At 42.9% G+C, this 22,229-nt stretch overlaps 1 protein-coding gene across 1 annotated transcript in view; it reads right to left on the bottom strand.

Annotated features, from left to right (window-relative positions):
- Window positions 1-18,587, bottom strand: part of LOC126470611 (inactive phospholipase C-like protein 2) — a 725,325-nt gene extending 706,738 nt beyond the window's left edge. The window contains exon 1 of the mRNA XM_050098565.1: window positions 18,443-18,587. Within this exon, the coding sequence (XP_049954522.1) occupies window positions 18,443-18,572 (130 nt within the window). The 5' untranslated portion in view covers window positions 18,573-18,587. The remainder of the gene's footprint in view (window positions 1-18,442) is intronic.
- Between the last annotated feature and the right edge of the window lie 3,642 nt (window positions 18,588-22,229).

Here is a 22,229-nt window from a genome sequence, read left to right as displayed (position 1 = left end):
AAAGGATTATATTGCGTAAAACAAAAATAAATTTACGCAAAAGTTGAGTGCAATATTGTCATAGTAGTCTGCACAAAACTGTCGCACGAAAACAAGCAGGTCTGCAATTCGCTTGCACAAATTATACATACCAGAAACCTACCTGTTTGAGATTGAGACGATATTTAATGGTGTGTGTGGATAGCGGACTGATTGTGGGAGTTTCCATTATAGCACGTCAGGTATTTCATTTGTATTGCTGACGTGGTTCAACCAAAATTAGATTATGATGTGTTTTCTAACGATTTCTTATCGCAGTCCGCAAGCTCGGCTGCAGCGAAAAAGCTAAGAGCGGCCGTTTCCCACAAAAAAAAAAAAAAAACACTCCACAACTAAAAAAGGACGCAAGTGGCTTATGGCTCAGTGGAGAAAGAAAAGAAAAAATAATAATGCTGAAGTAAAAGATTATTTATCCTAAGGCCGTGGGTTCGATTCCTGGTTATTATTAAAACTCTTATTTGTAAATTATAACTACTTTCATCTTTGTGAATGTTTTTTAGTGTGTAAAATACCATGTTGCACGGTTGTTAGGAGTTAACATTATGCTGCAGGTCCCCCTAAAGCTGACTGGGAGAGTTAATTCAAAGGTCGGAGGAAGCAACTGCACGCCACTTCCAATCGAAACATGGCTAGTAAAGCACTGTGGTGCGGAGTGATGACAGATTTCCTTCAGGCGTCACGGAGAGGTGGCCGAGCTTGGGGAGAAAGTCTCTGGTACGAGTTGTTATGCGATGGAGACTGCTTGCCGTTTGTGTACCAAACTGTGCCGCGCAGGATTAGCCGAGCGGTCTTGGGCGCTGCAGTCATGGCCTGTGCGGCTGGTCCCGGCGGAGGTTCGAGTCCTCCCTCGGGTATGGGTGTGTGTCTTTCTCCTTAGGATAATTTAGGTTAAGTAGTGAGTAAGCTTAGGGACTGATGACCTTAGCAGTTAAGTCCCATAAAATTTCACAGACTTTTTTTGTACCAAATTGTAATATTTTACCAACAAATAATTATAGTTCCAGGCAACGGCCGCATACGAGAACCGAGGAATAAAGCACTTAATATTTACGTATTTTACGACGAGGTCTAATTACAGTGACTCTGATATATTGCAAAACAATCGCTAGCGTTGTGCTAATCCGGTAACCTGGAAAACGGCGAAAATGCCACAGAAGATTAAGAAAATGTTGGAATTAAAATTGGCACGCCAGAGTTATTCAGCGGTAGCACCTGGTTTGTATCGTATTACTGGATTTTGATTTTCGCTTTCATTTACAGGGTGCTCAAAATGTCAGTATAAATTTGAAAACTTAATAAACCACGGAATAATGTAGATAGAGAGGTAAAAATTGACACACATCCTTGGAATGACATGGGGGTTTATCAGCAGCAAAAAAAAAGAAAAGTACACAAAATGTCCGACAGATGGCGCGTGAAAGATCTCTTGCGCGCGTCTTTGGTGATGACCGTGTGCTCAGCTGCCACTTTCGTCATGCTTGGCGTCCCAGGTCCCCAGACCTCAGTCCGTGCGATTATTGGCTTTGGGGTTACCTGAAGTCGCAAGTGTATCGTGATCGACCGACACCTCTAGGGATGCTGAAAGACAACATCCGACGCCAATGCCTCACCATAACTCCGGACGTGCTTTACAGTGCTGTTCACGACATTATTCCTCGACTACAGCAATTGTTGAGGAATGATGGTGGACATATTGAGCATTTCCTGTAAAGAACATCATTTTTGCTTTGTCTTACTTTGTTAAGCTAATTATTGCTATTCTGATCAGATGAAGCACCATCTGTCGGACATTTTTTGAACTTTTGTATTTTTTTTTTTTTTTTGGTTCTAATAAAACCCCATGTCATTCCAAACATGTGTGTCACTTTGTACCTCTCTATCTACATTATTTCGTGATTTATTCAGTTTTCAAATTTATATTGACTTTTTGATCGCCCGGTATTTAGTGAGCGTTGAGCGCATAGGTCTGAAAGATATCACACCACCTCTGATTTGACATGCAAATATATATCGATGACAGTAGTGGAAGATCAGTGTTAGGAATAGTTTATATGTGAGAATGAGTTATCTATACACCGCGAATCGGGAGCCTGCCTCTAATAAATTTTACTAAACAGATTACCTTTCTTATTATGAGATGATCATACCAGAAGACAGGTGCCAACGAGTTACCCACTGCACATATACTGATAAGCCAAAATGCTGTGATCATCTGAATAACTGCATGTTTTTCTACTTTTGGAACGCGGTACGGCAGCGATGGTTCTTGGCACGGATTAGCAAGTCCTTGGTGGTTTCTGCAGATACATTTCACCAGATGTCCACATACAGCTCACACAAATTCCGTAAGTTACGGGCCTGTTGTTAGCATGGAGCTAGCGCCGTTGTGTCCCATCGATTTGATCTGGCATCTTTGGTGGCCAAGACATCAATGTAACTTCACTATCCTGCTCCCCAAACCACTGTAGCACAATTATAGTCTAGTGGCATTAACAGTTATCCAGCTGGATTATGCCATCACCCTCGGGGAAGACGGCAATTGTGAGGGTGATCGGTAATAATGTTCACGAAGTCCATAGCTGCCATGGTGCCTACCATAAAACGATCTGTGCCCTTGGCATGGTGCAGGTTTTGAGCAGTCCTGCATCTGGATGATAAACGCGTATTCCGACACGACATACCTGGCGTTCACAGAAACGTGACTGATCCGACAAGGCGACGTTTCCGTCGATCAGTGGTTCAATCTCAATAATCCCGTGCCCATTCCAATGGTAACTGACGATTTCATTTGGTCAACATGGGAATATGTAGGAGACGTTTGCTGCAGAGCTGCATATTCAACAACGTGAGCTGAATGGTATGATCCGAAACACATTGTAACGTATAACGTGGCAGTGTGTAACGTACACTACTGGCCATTAAGATTGCTACACCAAGAAGAAATGCAGATGATAAACGGGTATTCATTGGACAAATATATTATACTAGAACTGACATGTGATTACATTTTCACGCAGTTTGGGTGCAAGGATCCTGAGAAATCAGCACCCAGAACAACCACCTCTGGCCCTAATAACGGCCTTGATACGCCGTGGTATTGAGTCAGAGCTTGGATGGCGTGTACAGATACAGCTGCCCATGCAGCTAAAACACGATACCACAGTTCATCAAGAGTAGTGACTGGCGTATTGTGAAGAGCCAGTTACTCGGCCACCATTGACCACACGTTTTCAGTTGGTGAGAGAGCTGTAGAATGTGCTGCCCAGGACAGCAGTCGAACATTTTCTGTATCCAGAAAGGCCCGTACAGGACCTGCAACATGCGATCGTGCATTATCCTGCTGAAATGTAAGGTTTCGCAGGGATCGAATGAAGGGTAGAGCCACGGGTCGTAACACATCTGTAATGTAACGTCAACTGTTCAAAGTGCCGTCAATGCGAACAATAGGTGACCGAGACGTGTAACCAATGGCACCCCATACCATCACGCCGGATGATACGCCAGTATGGCGATGACGAGTATACGCTTCCAATGTGCGTTCACCGCGATGTCGCCAAACACGGATGCGACCATCATGATGCTGTAAACAAAACTTGGATTCATCCGAATAAATGACGTTTTGCCATTCGTGCACCCAGGTTCGTCGTTGAGTACACCATCGCAGGCCCTCCTGTCTGTGATGCAGTGTCAAGCGTAGCCGCAGCCACGGTCTCCGAGCTGATAGTCCATGGTGTTCGTACAGATGGTTGTTGTCTTGCAAACGTCCCCATCTGTTGACTCAGGGATCGAGACGTGGCTGTACGATCCGTTACAGCCATGAGGATAAGATGCCTGTCATCTTGAATGCTAGTGATACGAGGCCGTTGGGATCCAGCACGGCGTTCCATATTACCCTCCTGAACCCACCATTCCATATTCTGCTAACAGTCATTGGATCTCGACCAACGCGAGCGGCAATGTCGCGATATGATAAACTGCATTCGCGATAGGCTACAATCTGACCTTTATCAAAGTCGGAAACGTGATGGTACGTATTTCTCCTCCTTACACGAGGCATCACAACAACGTTTCACCAGGAAACGGCGGTCAAGTGCTGTTTGTGTATGAGAAATCGGTTGGAAACTTTCCTCATGTCAGCACGTTGTAGGTGTCGCCACCGGCGCCAACCTTGTGTGAATGCTGTGAAAAGCTAATCATTTGCATATCACAGCATCTTCTTCCTGTTGGTTAGATTTCGCGTCTGTAGCACGTCATCTTCGTGGTGTAGCAATTTTAGTGGCCAGTAGTGTAATTTGGGACCACTCTGTGCAATGGGCAAGTAAGATTCACTTCAAAAATAGTGTTATTTATAAAGGGCTAACGAAACGATGTTTTCCGTTGACACAGGGCATCCCATGAAGTACGTGATGAGAGAATTTGGTTCCCACTGACTCAAACTAAACGTTTCGAAAGGGAAACTACAAATATCTGCCGCAACACCAGAGAAATTGCGTCTGAAGACTCTTAGGAGAGAACCGTGTATATAAAAACATAAACGCTTTTATTAAAATGTTGTTTTGAGGGATTGAGGGGAGGGGGTCATTAAAACCCCACACCTCACACACACACTCCCATATCCACCACTGAACGGAACACAAAACTTCAAAACGAAAGGAATGCACAATGACGTACCGTGTGTTACAGTGTTTCTACCAACTGGAAAATCTGTATATTTGGGTGACAGCGTGCAGATAGCCGAGCGAGGCTCGTTTCACCATCAATTAATTCAGCACAGAAAATCCAATAACGCTGTGAAAAAAAAAAATTAAAGCTACCTGCTGTGCACTGTACGCATCATTTCCGGACATTTTATTTATGGGCACACTGTTGCACAGACAATAATTGCGTGACATTGCGAATTCCATCGAAGTATAATAAACGGATTAACTTACGAAAATGAAGCTCACATATAAAGCATTAAAAAAAGGGAAACGTTTCCCAGCAATCGTTTTTGTTTCATGAATGAGAACGATTTGTTGTCTAGAACGAGAGAGATCCCTTCACTCACCTCCACAGCCGAAGCCACAAACGCCCCGCAGCGAGCTGGCGCTATACTTGGAGGCTTGACTAGATTTATTTCGTCCATGTACCATTGGTCTTTTTTTTCCAAACCTGAAGCTGTTTATGAAAGAAATGGCTCTGAGCACTATGGGACTTAACTTCTGTGGTCATCAGTCCCCTAGAAATTAGAACTACTTAAACTTAACTAACCTAAGGACATCACACACAGCCATGTCAGAGGCAGGATTCGAACCTGCGACCGTAGCAGTCGCGCGGTTCCAGACTGAAGCGCTTAGAACCGCTCGGCCAGTTTATGAAAGAAAGCAAATTGAACAGTTAATTTTATTAACATCCACTATGCTAATTGAAGTCTTACAGCGTTTTTTTTTCGTGTGATACAGCAGTTCACATTCATAAACGGTGAAAACGAACTCCACCGACAAAATTCAGAGACTGTTCAGGGATATTTTCTGAGTAGTTCGGTGTCAAGTAGCCGTGGTCTCCGGTGGCTCGTTAGAGTAACAACGTATTTATAGTTTACTGCGCTTATGACTCCAATTACCTTTGCTTGTGAGAAAATGCCTTCGTAACAGTGAAAAAGCCTGTAATATGAAGTCACCAAAACGTACATCACAAAATAGAGAGTAAAGCAACGAACTTCAGATGCAGAAGAATGTTTAATGCAACACCTCAGTCGTTGTGCCGTCCTTCAATTTCATTCAGTGAAACCTTACACTAGGTGTGTATTGGACAACTCTTCCTCAGAAAAGCTATCCCTACTGCTGTGTAAAACCGTTAACCTACAAGTAACGCTGCCAGAACAACTAACACTGCCGGAGACAAAACAAAACAATAATAAATGCAAGCTTCAGGGTGAAGAGTGTTTCGCCATTAGTATTTTCAGCAGCATGTACTGTAATTCGAAACAACGGAAGCATGATCTTGCAAATATAATTTACAATTTTACAGTGAGGCGCTACAACAACAGATATTGGACCCATAAATCAACACCACCACCTATGGAGCCATTTTCAACGCTAAGCACGAAACAGAAACTCATTACAAGAACGCGACTGGTACCAAACATATCTAAGTATCCCCACTATTGATTTCACGTGGTCTGGTTGCTGCTTATCGTCACTACCAGATATTTCTGAAACCTTTCCACAAATGTTGTAATTCGAATTCTGAAACTTCCTGGCAAACTGAAATCGTGTGTCATACCAGTTCTCTTACGGGACTAGCACTCCTGGAAGACAAAATATTGCGGAGATATGTCTTAGCACAGTCTGGGGCATTGTATCCATAACGAATTTTAACCCCTCAGCGCTGTGTGCACTCAGAATTGTGTACCGGACCGAGAATCGAACCCGGTTCCTTTACCTTTCGCCAAATTTTTTGCTCCCATAGGCCCCTTAGAGCCCATACATCTCTCAGCAAAATCGCCTTCATCGGTGTTGGCTCCTTCCACGATTCTATATTTTTCATTGTTATTCCATATAGGTTGCTGGAAAGTACATACGTCATCCGAACCGATGGGTTTGCATCAGTCTCAGCGGAAGTCCTCGTACATGTGGTTTGAAGTTGTGAATCTCCTTTTAAAGTGAAATATAATAGCACTTAAATATTTTAATAACTTGAATTCTTGAATATGCGTAGCACTCCAATTGCTGCTTGAATCTCTGGTTTCTCTCACAGACCAAAAGGATACTGCAACGGAACGCATTGTAACACAGAACGTGAAAGTCCCTAACTCTCTTCTGTAGATTATATAAAAGAGGGGTACGGGTCGAGGGATTGTGATGGGAGTAGTTTAGTCTTAGGTTAATGTATCGACGTTACAATGCCGATGAAGCAGGTCTGTATATCGTTCGCAGACGTTTCTTTCAATACCTATGGTCTAGCGGTTCTAGGCGATCAGTCCGGAACCGCGCGACTGCTACGGTCGCAGGTTCGAATCCTGCCTCGGGCATGGATGTGTGTGATGTCCTTAGGTTAGTTAGGTTTAAGTAGATCTAGGTTCTAGGGGACTGATGACCTCAGATGTTAAGTCCCATAGTGCTCAGAGCCATTTGAACCATTTGAACCAATACCTATGTTGAATTTCAAGATGGACCCTGAGGTCTTCAAGACCGGAATTTTCTGTCTGTAGGGCATAGTACACGAAGTGCCCAGCCAGCCATGCTTGCAGTAAAATTTGACTGGCGGGAAAAATCTCCAGTCCGATTCTAACAAACGTAATGCGATTGTGCGAGGCGCCTACCTGGTGATGAGAGCCAGTTTTTTCTCATCCAACTCCAAATGACGTTTTGGTACCGACGCAAGAAGAGATGTCCGATAGTATGGGGAATTTGACAATGGCTACAGAGCGGGCTGTGTGCAAGATCGACTCAGTTTAACTTCTCACGCGTAAACACGGTGTTAGCGACCGCTTCATACCACGTTGCTTGTATGAAGGCAGATGTCAGTAGATGGAATATGTTGTTCCACAGCCTGGTAAAACTGAGCTGTAGGAACTTGGTTGCTTGGGAGTGTGTAGTAAGAGTAATAAACAAAGCATTGCAAACGAATGGCGAGGAGCTTCGAAGTACTCCCTCGCCCAGTGGGTTCAGGACTTTGAGTAGATGACAAAGTATTCTGGTACAACATTAGCAGCGACGTCTGGAGGCAGCAGTGGATCGATTTCCTGGTGGAAGGATGCACAGAAGTGTTTAGTTATGCTGTCGTTCGCATTAATGTTGATTTTGGGCGATCTTCTGAGAACAATCGCCATAGAGAGGACTCCTAATTTTTTAAGTCCAAGTCTTCCTAACTTTCTGGATGTCGCAAGACTTTGAAAGATACTGTGAACATTGTATTGCCAGACGTACCAAGATGTTGAGGTCAGGGCTTGCTTTGAGTTCGCGTTAGGCATGGGCAGCGCTGTTGCTATACGCTGCAATCGCGTAAGACTGTACTGCTTCACGAAGAACACTTTTTGGAGGCGACAGTGGTACCTCATGGTCTGCCTACGTGAGATGGCTTTTATGTTTTGCACTTTAATGCGCCAGTTGAACTTTTTTTTAGCACTCTGCGACTTAACTTCTGAGGTCATCAGTCGCCTAGAACTTAGAACTAATTAAACCTAACTAACCTAAGGACATCACACACATCCATGCACGAGGCAGGATTCGAACCTGCGACCGTAGCGGTCGCTCGGTTCCAGACTGTAGCGCGTAGAACCGCACGGCCACTCCGGCCGGCAGTTGAACCTTATCATAACGTTTGGGCTGGCAGTAATGAACATCCCCAGATGGTTCCAGACGTCAACTCTTGGCAACCATCGGTGTTGTAGTTACTGTGGATGCTGACCTATTAGTAAGACTGCACATTTTGTATATTCACGAATGTACGCCTGTACTGCTGTTAATTATCTAGAATCTGTTGGACGAGCTGTGTGTGTTTGTCATCGTGGTATATCAAGGTGACATCACGTCCTTAGGCTCGGACAACGTTTTTGAGGCCCTATGGGTAACCTCCAAGTTCCCTACAGAAATATACAACCATGCTGTCTCTATAGCCGTTCATAATTGCTAAAGTATTGCCGGCGCAGGATTTTGCGCAAGAACTGACTTCTCGATTATGTCCCATGAACGTTCGATCGGATTAATGTCGAGCGTTATGTGTGGCCAAACCATTCGCGAGAAATATCCAGAATGTTGTTCAAACCAGTCGCGAACAACTGTCGTCAGTGTCATGGCACATTGTCATCCATTAAAATTCCATCATTGTTTAATAACATGACATCTACGAATGGCTGCAAGTGGTCTCCAAGTAGCCGAACATCCAGAGGGCCCATTCCATTCCTATAGGCAGCCTACACCATTATGGCGCCACCACCAGCTTGCAAATGGTTCAAATGGCTCTGAGCACTATGGGCCTTAACATCTGAGGTCATCAGTCGCCTAGTACTTAGAACTACTCAAACCTAACTAACCTAAGGACATCACACACATCCATGCCCCAGGCAGTATTCGAACCTGCGACCGTAGCAGTCGCCCGGTACCAGCTTGCACTCTGCCTTGTTGACAACTTGGGTTCATGGCTACGGCGGGTCTGCGCCACACACGAACGCTGCCATCAGCTCTTGCCAAATGAAATCGGTAGTCATCTGACCAGGCCACGGTTTTCCAGTCGTCTGGGTTCCACTCGATATATGGTCACGAGGCCAGGACAGGCGCTGCAGGCGATGTCGTTCTGTTAGCACTGGCGCCGATCGTCTGCTGCCATAGCCCAATAACACCAAATTTCGCCACAATGTTCTAACTGATACGTATGATGTCCCATATTAGTTCCTGCGGTTATTTCACGCAGTGTTGCGTGTCTGTTAGCACTGACGAATCTGTATAAAAGCCGATGAAATTTGGAGCTCTCGGCACACTATTGACGCTGTGGACTCGGAATATTGAGTTCCCTAACGATTTACGAAATGGAATATTCCATGCTTCTATCTCTAACAAACATTCTGCATTTAAACTCTGTTAATTCCCGTCGTCCGGCCATAATCACGTATGAAACCTTTTCATATGAATCGCCTGAGCACAAATGAGAGCTCCACCAATATGCTGCCCTTTTATATGTTGTGTACACGGAACTGTTGCCATCAGTGTATGTGCATGTCACTGTCCCATGACTTCTGTCAACTCGTTGTAGATTGGTGCTCAATAGAGTGGTGTGGTGGAGATGTCGTATCAAGGGTTCTATGACGGCTGCGAAGCCGGCCACGGTGGCCGAGCGGTTCTAGGCGCTCAGTCCGGAACTGCGCGACTGCTGCGGTCGCAGGTTCGAATCCTGCCTCGGGCATGGATGTGTGTGATGTCCTTAGGTTAGTTAGGTTTAAGTAGTTCTAAGTTCTAGGGGACTGATGACCATAGATGTTAAGTCCCATAGTGCTCCGAGTCATTTGAACCATTTGAACATCTGCGAACAAAATGACGGATAAACAGCAACCCTGTCGAAGTTTTCTTTGAAAAGAGATTGGATTCGCGAGAGTTTCAGCTATTTTTAATCTCGAGAAATCGCGGCTGATACATGAGGCGATGAGGTCAGTGAAGGAGGAGTTGAAACCGAGAATAGCCATTATGTGCAATAGGTAAACATAATCTATTCCGCCATATGTTCTTTCTACGTCTAGGAATGTGATGGCAGCTGTGTTCGATTGCCAGGACATTTATATGAAATATCTACAGGGTGTTACAAAAAGGTACGGCCAAACTCTCAGGAAACATTCCTCACGCACAAATAAAGAAAAGATGTTATGCGGACATGGGTCCGGAAACGATTAATTTCCATGTTACAGCTCATTTTAGTTTCGTTCTTCCACCTACGCTCACTGGAGCACGTTATCATGATTTCATACGAGATACTCTACCTGTGCTGCTAGAACATGTGCCTTTACAAGTACGACACAACATGTGGTTCACGCACGATGGAGCTCCTGCACATTTCAGTCGAAGTGTTCGTACGCTTCTCAACAACAGATTCGGTGACCGATGGATTGGTAGACGCGGACCCATTCCATGGCCTCCACGCTCTCCTGACCTCAACCCTCTTGACTTTCATTTATGGGGGCATTTGAAAGCTCTTGTCTACGCAACCCTGGTACCAAATGTAGAGACTCTTCGTGCTCGTATTGTGGACGGCTGTGATACAATACGCCATTCTCCAGGGCTGCATCAGCGCATCAGGGGTTCCATGCGACGGAGGGTGGATGCATGTATCTTCGCTAACGGAGGACATTTTGAACATATCCTGTAAAAAAGTGTTTGAAGTCACGCTGGTACGTTCTGTTGCTGTGTTTCCATTCCATGATTAATGTGATTTAAAGAGAAGTAATAAAATGAGCTCTAACATGGAAAGTAAGCGTTTCCGGACACATGTCCACATAACATATTTTCTTTCTTTGTGTGAGGAATGTTTCCTGAAAGTTTGGCCGTACCTTTTTGTAACACCCTGTATAATGAGCTAGACAGGTCATCTCTGATCGCTCGTCAATGCCGCTGTGTTGGTGCGATTCCGGACACGATAAAGTACTTCTCACTCTGTTATTAAGAGCGCGCTTCAGCAATTTGAAGTCGGAATTTAACTAAGTAATCGGCCGCAGAACTTTCACGGTCTCAGCTTTCATCGTTTCCGGAATCAGTACTATGATATCCTGAAGCAGTTCGTTAATGATTTCTGCGAAGAAGTCGCTGATGCGGAGCCAGTAGCGTACATAAAGCTCTACCGGTAGTCCCTCCCCGCCTAGAGATTCGCGCCATTGTGCCAGTTTTCAAGTTGAGAGCAATTCCTCTGTGTATGGTTCTATTTTGTTCGTCGGTGATTTTTGTGAATTGATGAGATGCTCCTAGCCATGCTTCGATGTGTGTAAGGTCTATGATTCCTTTAGAATACAGAGCGATGTTGTGCTCCGTAATGAAAACTTTCATAACAGTCTGTATATTGTGTTGCGTGCCCATGTCATCGCGTACAGTGGTGATTAAATGAAAGCTGGCCCACTGTCACTCTTAATCACGTGGTGAATGGATGAGGGGGAGTACACGTACGGTCAGCATAGTTCCAGGCACGAACTTCAAAACCTGCGGAAATTTGACGTACTATACCCGTGATCCTTGTTTTAATCCGTCTGATTGCAGTTATATTTTGGATAGAACGCATGAGTTCAGAATATTCTATCCGCTGCGCCAGTCGTCTCATACAATCTGTCTTGATTAGCTGCACCGATTTCTAAGCAGTTTCTCAGTTTCGCGTTAGCGTGTCTGGTGCACCACAGGACGCCTGACTGAAATTTTGGTCGCGCATCCAAGTCCGATGACCCAGTTTGCTCGACTAGCTCTTCGAAGTCTGCGTGTGCTAGGAGGCTTCAGTCGAGGTGTCAGAGCCCTCAGGCAAGTGTCGTACCAGTAGGTGGAAAGCAGTATGATGTGAATAACTAGCAGGCAACATCTCACAGTCCACGATATTTGCAGGAGCTCTCTTTGTGCATAGAAGCTGTCAAGAGAGTTGGCTGAAGTCGCTAAGAGGTACTCGTGTGTATAGGCAAAGGTAATCGGTATCAATCAGTGTCAAACACCTTCGAGGGCCATTTCCGCTGCTAATGTACGAAGTTAAATCGAATAATTATAGAATGAGGTTTGATCGTCTTTGGATATCACACAATTGAAATCTCCAACCAGAATTACCGGTGCACGCGCAGATGTTGAAAGCTGAGTCATATGGCCGTTGTAGAAGTCACGCCGCTCCACTCTGCAATTCGTTTCCGAGGAAGAATAAATATTTATCAATGGCAGGTAGTGCAACCGAGTGGCTATGCCACTCCCGGAGGAGAGAAGGATCTGCAGGGTACATGTGAATCCTTGCTTGAACATCTTGATAGTGCCTACGTCGGGTCCAATATTGGTAACTGCGTAGTAGACTGTCGCGGCTGCCAGACTGTATTGGTGGCTTCTTGAAGAAAGGTGAAATCTACGTCAGCAAAATATTAATACTGATGGCAACTTCAAATACTGCTATCAGACGTTATCCGGTTGGGATTTAAGGTGGAAAAATTGTTTGTTTGCTTGTGGAGATTCAGTTAGCCCTCAGTATCTTCAGTACGAAACTTTTTTTGGCTAAGGTTCGAGACTGACTGACTTACGTCGGTTCGGTGGGTGTTAAGGTACGTTACCATGTGTTAGTTCCATCGGAGTCGGGGACACTGTAAACCATTCTCATCATGTGTGCCAAGTTCTGCGTGAATGGTACTGACGGGACCAAATACGATAGCTCTGTCAATTGTACCTATACAGGTATTAAAAAGAAAGAGTCTGTTTCGCCTATCGAAGAAGCGTTAATTTTCACGGCTGAGGTAAACGGCCCACTCCACCTATCAAAAGCCTGAATAATCACCTGTTGCAGCGCTGACGTGCAGGAGAGAAACACTGAGATTCTGGAAGGCGCAGACGGGGATGTGGAGCCGTGCCGACTCCAGCGCCGTGCTCATCTGCGCTAGGTATCTAGGTTGAGCATCCATGGTGCGAACAGCCTGATCGAGGTGGTCCCACACATTCCTACTGGGTCGAAATCGGTGGAGTTGGTGGCCAGCAGAGTACGGTAAACTCATTCTGGCTCTCTTCGAACCACGCACGTAGACTGCGAGCTGTGTGACACATTGGATTGACCAGCTATTAGATGGCATCGTGCTGAGGAGAACTACATTTAGGGGCGGACACGTTTGGCAAGGACAGATGCATACTTGTGTTGATCCATTGTAATTTCAAAATGGCAAGATCACCCAGGGAAAGCCACAAAATCATTCCCCAGACAATAACGCTCCCTCCTCCGGCCTGGATCCATTCGACGATTGCTTCAGTGTCGTGCGCACCAACGTCCATCTGCCATTGGCCATGAGCCGTGCTCGAATAGCCTAATGGTAAAAAAAAAAGGTAAGGTGTCAGCTCGCAATGAGCTGGGAATCCGGGTTCGAGTACCAGTCCGGCACAAATTTTCACTGTCGTCATTCCATTATACAGCTGACGGTTGTCAATACTCACAAATGCGAAAACGATCCATGTGTATAGATACAGTCGGACACTAAAGTCTACATACACCCCCATTTTGTAGTATGTTGCGTACAGCCTGGATGCACAGAGACGTGTAACTCTGTGCCTGCGTCCACATCCACAATAACATAACCCAAGGTCTTCAGACCGGTATCGTGTACGGCAAGCGTGATATATGCAACAGTGTTTGTTTACAGCGGTACAGAAGTTAACATACACTTCGCGTCTGTCGTTAGTTGCAAGAGAGACGTTGCAGTGGACACAGTGCAAGCGGTGTAGTTTGTTGATATAACACGTGTATTGCAATACATTATTCGATCGCGTAACATAGATTCAAAAAGAAACGAAATACCAGTGGAGGGTGAGGAAAAATATTATTGACCTCAGTAAAAAGGGCTTTCCACTGCGGAAAATTGGAGAAATTGTCAGAAGCAGCCATGCAAGTGTCCAAACCATAATACGAAATTACAGGTATAGAGTAAGTGTAGAAAACAAAGCTAGATGAGGACGACCACTAAAATTATCTAACAGGGAGCGCCGACACATCATTAGGAAAGTGAATGCGGGTCCCAGAATTAAAGCTACGGAGTTGGCATTAGATGTCGCAAATACTAGTGGAAATAATCATCCCATAACAGTACGAAGACTGCTGCACAATCATGGATTTGAAAGTGGAACAGCGAGGAAGAAATCGTTCATAAGCAGGGTAAATGAACAGAAGCACCTAGAATTTGCAACTCTGCACCGAAATAAAGATTCCACATTTTGTAGTACAGTACTTTTCACGGATGAGAGTAAGTTTAACATCTTCCAGTGCGATGGACAGCAAGAGGTGTGGCTAAAAAGGAATGAAAGTTGGAAGAAGAGAAATATTGTCCCATCAGTGAAGTATGGTTGTGGAAATATTCTTGTGTGGGGCAAGTCTGGAGCTGCAGTTGGGAATTTAGTATTTATTGAATGTATTATGGATAAATGGAACACATCAAAAGCAAAGATAATTTAAAAGCTGCCCTAGTGAAAGAGTGGAATAACTTCACTCCTGCGTACACAAAAAATACTGTGTAATCTATGCCTTGACATTTGATCGAAGCAGAAGGTGGCAATACAAAATACTAAATTGGGCCTGAAAGTGAAGAACCTCACAGTTTATGTTTATTTTCGTACCTGACCGCTGTTTCATTTGTATGCTCAAGATGTCAGTATGTGGAATTATTATTAATTATACAGTATATATGTTGTTTTTCAGTTCCTAACATGTCTGTTTATGTCACAGAAAGTGAATACATAATATTTTCTTGATTGATTTTGACTTCAAGTGTTATTTTTAGGGTGTGTGTAGACTTTAGTGTCCGACTGTAGTTCATCTATAGGTTACGATGAGTGAATATGCGAGTGTCAAAATATGACTTACATGGCCATATTTTTTATTCCATTGGTTTAAAAGCTTAAATTACACCGCCACGAGACTGTCGACCTTAGTATTTGAAATAAATTTCAATTTGATAACTCTGCCAGTTCCTGAGGGAAATGGGTCTTAACAGACGAACAGTCGGACAACAAATGGGAGAAAATTCATGTGATATAATTACAGTTTAAAAATTTCGAATTTTTCCTTTGTTTTTATTGCAAAACCTTGCTTCTTGTCAAATTTCATGATTCTATGACAGATGGAAGTATCCTATAGGCTCAATTTTTTTTTACACCTCCAAAGAACAGTAGACCTTAGTGCTGGACTTAAATTCCAACATTATACCTTTATCCGTTCCTAACTAAAATGAGTCTGAACATTCGGATAGACAGACAGACGGACAAAAAAATTATTCTGTAAGCGTTCCGTTTTTACCGATCTAAATAACCTAAAAATAAACTATCCCTCCGGTTTCCGGTTCCATTGTAGGAACAAATCTCTCAAATTTTAGACCAGTTATGCAGGTAATCTGGCAAGATTTGAGTACTGTTACCTGAATGAAAAGCTCTGCATCAGCTATGGTCGGTCTTTCAGCTTTCTCCGTGTGTATATATAGCTTCTGTGTTCTGTGCTATGTTATACAGCAGTTCATCAGACCGTGCGAAACATTACAGAAAGTCATAGATACATATCCCTAGTATTTCGGCAAATGTACAATGTTTAGCTGCAGTTAAGCCCAATCAAATATACTCATCACTTGTTTCATGCTGTAAGGGAACCATTGCCGACAAAGATCGATATTAGTTCCCAATTTCCGGTTGCTGCAATATACCTCATCTGCTAGAATGTCCTGGACGCTACATTTTCAAGCCAACAGTCGGGGACTCCCAGACACACTGCACATGCCGTCTAGACGTTGGAGTGAGTCAGTCGGTGGCTAGTTGTCAAGGGTGGATAAATTTTTAGAAATAGTCTGTAAGTGCTGAAAAGAATTATTTTAGTCGTGATAGAAACTGTATATTTAAAGAAAATAATTTTGTGAAGCTAACTGTAAAGTATCGTGAGTTATGAGCAGCTTTAAGATGACGGCTTGATATGTGTATGTCAGCCATTAGTAGCACATGGTAAACTAATTTCTTTACAGGAGACCACGTATAACATTTATTTATCTGAAGAGGTCATAAACAATTTCGAATGAAATGAAATGATCGTATGGCATTGTTCGTCGGGAGATCCCGTTCGGATTCGGCCGCCAAGTGCAAGTCTTACTGCAGTCGACGCGAAGTAACCAAACAACTGAAATATCCTTAATGCGGACTACACGAAAGAAACGGACTTACGTGGCGATGCAGAATGAATTATTTTGAACTGAGAGAGAGACAGGTTAGGGTCCATAAACTTTCTCTGTCTGAAATAAACCTGTGTTTAAATTGAGAGGATTTTCTCATTTCAGAACAATCGTTAAAATTAATTCAATATAGTCTAGGATATAGTGGACTGGACGATTTATCCGCATGCTTCAGTTCAAAAGCAACCCGCGTTTCTACTGTAATTAACTCTTTTTTAATCGTCCGATGGCCGCAAATTTAAGTGACCATTGTAATTCTTGAAATAAATAAAATTTGGGGGAAGTGTACCAATGCGACGCCCGCTGTTACCGGCAAACATCAGAGTATTTCTTGTTACAGACAATTTTTTCTTGTTTAAAGTAGAATTAGTTTTCGTCATTTCGGTAGAGAGGTCCAGAACTAGTCTAGTGCTATATTCGGTTTAACAATGTCATAACAGTGACAGAAAAACAAGAAGAACGACCAGCTTTAGGAGCGACTGAGTAGTGCTACTGCATGGCGGCACCAAACAGCCCGCACGGTAAGATGAGATGGGACAAATCGGGTAAGAATGAAGTGGAGAAAAACGTTTATCGATCTTTCGGTGTCGAAATCCTGGACAGCAGTAGTGACTGATCGAGAAAAGAACGCATAGCCACATAACCCTGGAGAGATATTTTCGCAGAGCGGCTTAGTTTTTCATTATACTTTGGGTTAAAAAGCAGCTAGTTCCAGTACCATCTAAGTTACACCAAATAAAAATGTGGAGTCGACTGAATGACAAGAACCTGGGGGGAACTGGTCAAGGTGCCAATGGATGGAAGCTGTTTAACTCTTCTGCCAATGGAATATCAGGAGCACTGTAGTATTAATTTTGTAAAATGGAACAAAGGGATATCGAAGCAGCAACACTGGGCAGTATACCTGGTACCCAAATGGATCAAAAGGGATCTGAGCGTATGGTTAAAACAACAGCTGAGGAGGATACAACGAGGAGGAAAGCTCATCGGAGATTCTAAGTTGGGACAGAAATGATGAAGAGTCGCAATGGTATATTGATTACAAGTAGATTAAGTACTGCTATAATCTGTTCAGTTAGACGACACAGTTGCATAGCTCTATTACCTTGGTCTGTAGTGAATCAGTAACTGTAATGACTGTAGCGATTCAAATTACAATTATTTTAAGGAAAATATTATAAGGTGCGTTTTGAGGATACTGCTCTTAAATTCGAGAACTATATGGTATATTTGAATGCAAGTGTTAAATGAGTAGTACACCGACATCATCTTCTACGTAGGAACCTAAATGGGCCTGCAAAGACTCGTAAGCTGCCAATCCACGCAGGGTCATTTGGCAGTGGTTCAGTGTAGCTATAAACATAAACGTAGATAACTGCGTGATCATCAGTCTTGTGAAATTAAGAGTTTGCTGACTACCATTTCAATGTGATAAAGACAGAGGGATTTCTTTCAATTTGTTTAATATTGTTGTTTAATATGAAACACTTGTTGTCTTATACATTGAATGTAGCATTGAAGCAAAATTTGGAATGTAGAGAATATAATTACTTGCCTCTTAATCGTAAGACGAGGGGTCAGTGATAACAACGTGTACAAAAAAAAAATAATATAAAATAAAAAAAAATCACCTAGCCCTCACCACATCGGTGAACATTACTGAATATGGAGAAAGAGATGAGAGAAAAATCAGTCATCTAGATATATTTTCAATCTTTCGTACATTACGAAAACACGTTATCGGTTGACTGAATTTTTTTTAGGCAAGAAGCAGTTAAAATGTATTTTTATAAATAAATATTGGATTTTTTCTACCATCAAATAACTTGATAGTTACTTAATTTTAGAAGAGGTTTACTAGAGAGGAATATATTCGTATTCGGTTATTAGCATGTTAAAATTCTACGCTAATTTTCAGCAGATAAACAGATAAATCCTGGATATTAAAACATTTATTTCAATAAGGATGCATTTAGTACGCTATCACAGTAATTGTGGAATATTTACTCACGGAAGTAGTGTACTTACATCGTGCTTTGACGATTTTCTTGTTTGTTGGTTCCCAGGTAATGTATGTAAGGTCTTCAGAGAGAGTGAAGTATCGGTGGTACTGCCTTCCGTTTGGCCGCAGTTTGATCAGCGTAGTGCCGTTCATCATGTACCGCAGGCAGTCGGAAGCTGCAACACAATACGACAAGCGTCTTACTTTCACATGCTTGCTACACACACTCACGTTTAAACTTAGTGACGATGCTTTGTCTGTGACTGCAGGAACCTATGTAAATAATGCCGAGATCTTTGATAGCCGTTCTAGTATTGAGATGAGTATGGATGAAATAGATAAAAGTTGTAGAATAAAAACGTAAGACAATCCGAAAAGTAACAGTAAAACCCGTTTGTAAAACATGTGACAACACTTAAAAAAATCAGCAGATCAAGATAAAAAAATAATACACCAAGAAAACTGATTCGTTAGTTATGCAGTTAGTTACATGTTTCATAGATCATTTTAAAGATTCTTTTATCGAAATGATGTGGGACGAGTCAGTATACAGGATATATAACGTTAACATTAATGAACACATTTTTATTTCTACTCCTGCAATTGCACTTGAAAACCAGTTCTTTCGGGATTTTCACTGGACTAAGAAACGCCGATGATCGAGTCGATCTTTATCACAGTTCCTCCCGTTTGTTTCCTACGCGAAGGCAATAGAACACAAAGACGCCAATACGGATACGAAGTACCGTTCATCATGCACAATGCAGTACATTCTTGATAGCGTATGTACATGTAGAATTGCATCCCATTGAGCCCACGGAGAGTCGCATCTGGAATGAGGTAACCCGTCTTTCTCGCAATATGAATGTGTAAATCATTAGCTTATGGAAATAAGTACAGATTGTTGACATCTTTATTTCTTCATCACATACAGATGAAATCGTGCATACTGCACTTGTAGCGCAACTAAGACACTTTATGAAGTGTATGAGTTTTCCATTTTCGATTGTCATCAGGTTAAAAACTGAATTCTGTCTACTTATAACTTCATGGCCTTTATGTATTATGGCGTTCTATTACTTATTTATTAATTTACTTATCCTGGGAAGATTAAAAATGAAAAGACTATCCACCTGCCTTAAAACCATTGATGGTGTAGAAGAAACTTTCTGGGGAGGGCAACCACAGCTCAGAGACATTATGAATATCAATAACAACACTCAGCATTCGATAACCATCTAAATCATCATAATAATTATACAATTAAAAAGTAAAGAATGATGACGTGTTTCTAAAAACCGCATAGCTGTATGAATATGCTGTATTCGCAGCTAATATTTTCATAATATAGATAGACGATTATGGAGTTCCAGCTTTCGGGACGGTATCCACCTTAAGATTCAAACCACAATGGTAGGCTGTCACAATAAAACTGAGTACATCCAAAAGATGCTTGTCAGAATGCTGTTGAATGAACCAGGCTGGATAACACCCCGTAGGATATATTATAAGAATCGGTAGACACCAGCTGTATAAAACCAATGAAGTAAAACTTAAAATCCCGTGTAATGAGCGTACTTCCGCCGTATTGGTAACAGGTCAATGTAGTATCAAAGCAGCCGGTAGAGAATAGCAGGTATTGCTACTGTTGCTAGCCTCCACGGGTTGTCTTAAAGACACTTTGGACATTCCGCATTGATATACTAATAAACTGGGCAACTTTACTCACGAGTTGGCTATAGGTACGTTCAAACACAATAGCTCCATAGGAATCAGTGGACTCTCAAGGGCCGGCCGGGGTGGCCGAGCGGTTCTAGGCGCTACAGTCTGGAACCGCGCGACAGCTACGGTCTCAAGTTCGAATCCTGCCTCGGGCATTGATGTGTGTGATGTCCTTAGGTTAGTTAGGTTTAAGTAGTTCTAAGTTCTAGGGGACTGATGACCTCAGAAGTTAAGTCCCATAGTGCTAAGAGCCATTTGAACTCTTAAGAATGTGACCAGTATTTCGCCCAGAGACTTCATTAGCAAGCTGATTTACCAAGGATAGTTTATCACTAAAATTTTCCGAGACAGCTTGCCCTCGCGTATACTTTCGTTTGTTCTCTTCCTTCTTTGCTTTTCTATTGGAATTTGGTCATCGCCATACAGCTATGCATTAAATTTTCATAATACCATTCTTCAAGCGTTTTACTATGCACGTCATTTATTTTTATTCTAATAAAAAAATAAGGTTTGAATAAATAAGTGAAACATGACGCCGGTAGAAACTATGCATAAAGCAATTACATAATAAATTTAAAGAAAAGAAAGAAAATAATATAGCATCATGAAAGGTATCTACACTTCATGTGCAAAATATCTCCATTTAGTTGCGTCATACATACAGGGGGTGGCCAAAAATATGGAAACACTACAGACACAACACATTAGTATGCCTAATACAGTGGAGGAAACCATTTACATTAAAAACATCTTTCAGTCCTAGCTGAATGAATAAGCACAGGTCCAGTATGGTTTTTGAGATCAAATTATACCAACCTGTCTGCAACACGCCGGCCGCTGTGACCGAGCGGTTCTTGGCGCTTCAGTCTGGAACCGCGCTGCTGCTACGGTCGCAGGTTCGAATCCTGCCTCGGGCATGGATATGCGTGATGTCCTTCGCTTAGTTAGGTTTAAGTAGTTCTAAGTCTATGGGGCTGATGACCTCAGATGATAAATGCCATAGTGCTTAGAGCCATTTGAACCATTTTTTTGTCTGCAAAACAGCGGCAAGTTCGGGTAATGATGATAGAGGTGCATAGCCACCATGCACCCATCTTTCCAAAGGAAACCACGAAAGCTCAGTAATATAAAAATCTGGTGACTGAGGTGACCAGGAGAAATGCGACAGTTCATCTTCTTTCTCACAAAACAAGTCCTGGACTACGCGAGTTGTCTTTGAGCACAGTATCACCATCCGGAAACAAACATAGTATCATGGGATGGGCCTCATTAACCAAACTCTCCACACATTCCTCGGCCGTAATGCGACCTTGCAGTGTAACATGGGGCTCATGCCTTACCACGATATGGCTGCGCAAACCACCACAGAACCCCCGCCATGTTTTACGGTTGGGACGTAAACTCTGTCAGAATTTGGAAACAGTGGGAAACAGGACTCTCCTGCCCAGATGTCATTTTTCCATTGCGCAATAGTGCAAGTTTTATTGTTTCGGCATCTGTTTCCTGTTACGGGCATTTGCGTCAGTGATTACCTTGTGCTGCAATTCCCTGCTTATTGAGCTCCCTTCGTGTTGCACTGATGCTGACAGGGTTAACGAGTGCGACATTCAATTCTGCAGTGAACTTTGGAGCTATTGTTCTCTTACTTTTCGTCAAAATCCTCTTCAATGACCAGTTGTCACGATCATTCAACACACAATTTCAAAAAAAATGGTTCAAATGGCTCTGAGCACTATGGGACTTAACTTCTGAGGTCATCAGTCCCCTAGAACTTAGAACTACTTAAACCTAACTAACCTAAGGACATCACACACATCCATGCCCGAGGCAGGATTCGAACCTGCGACCGTAGCGGTCGCGCAGTTCCAGACTGAAGAGCCTAGAAGCGCGTGGCCACACTGGCCGGCCACACAATTTCCTCTGCGTTGTGATTTAGCGGATGACGTACTTCCGTTTTCTCTATATGCGGTGTAAATTTTCCAAACGGTTACTACTGAAACACCGAATTTTTCAGTTACCTTAGTGACGGAAGCACCCACCATACGAGCACCAACAAGTTGTCCACGCTCGAATTCTCTTAGCTCGCACATA

The sequence above is a fragment of the Schistocerca serialis genome, chromosome 3 (assembly GCF_023864345.2).
Source record: "Schistocerca serialis cubense isolate TAMUIC-IGC-003099 chromosome 3, iqSchSeri2.2, whole genome shotgun sequence".
NCBI classification, from domain to species: domain Eukaryota; kingdom Metazoa; phylum Arthropoda; class Insecta; order Orthoptera; family Acrididae; genus Schistocerca; species Schistocerca serialis.
This window is presented reverse-complemented; position numbering and strand designations above follow the sequence as displayed.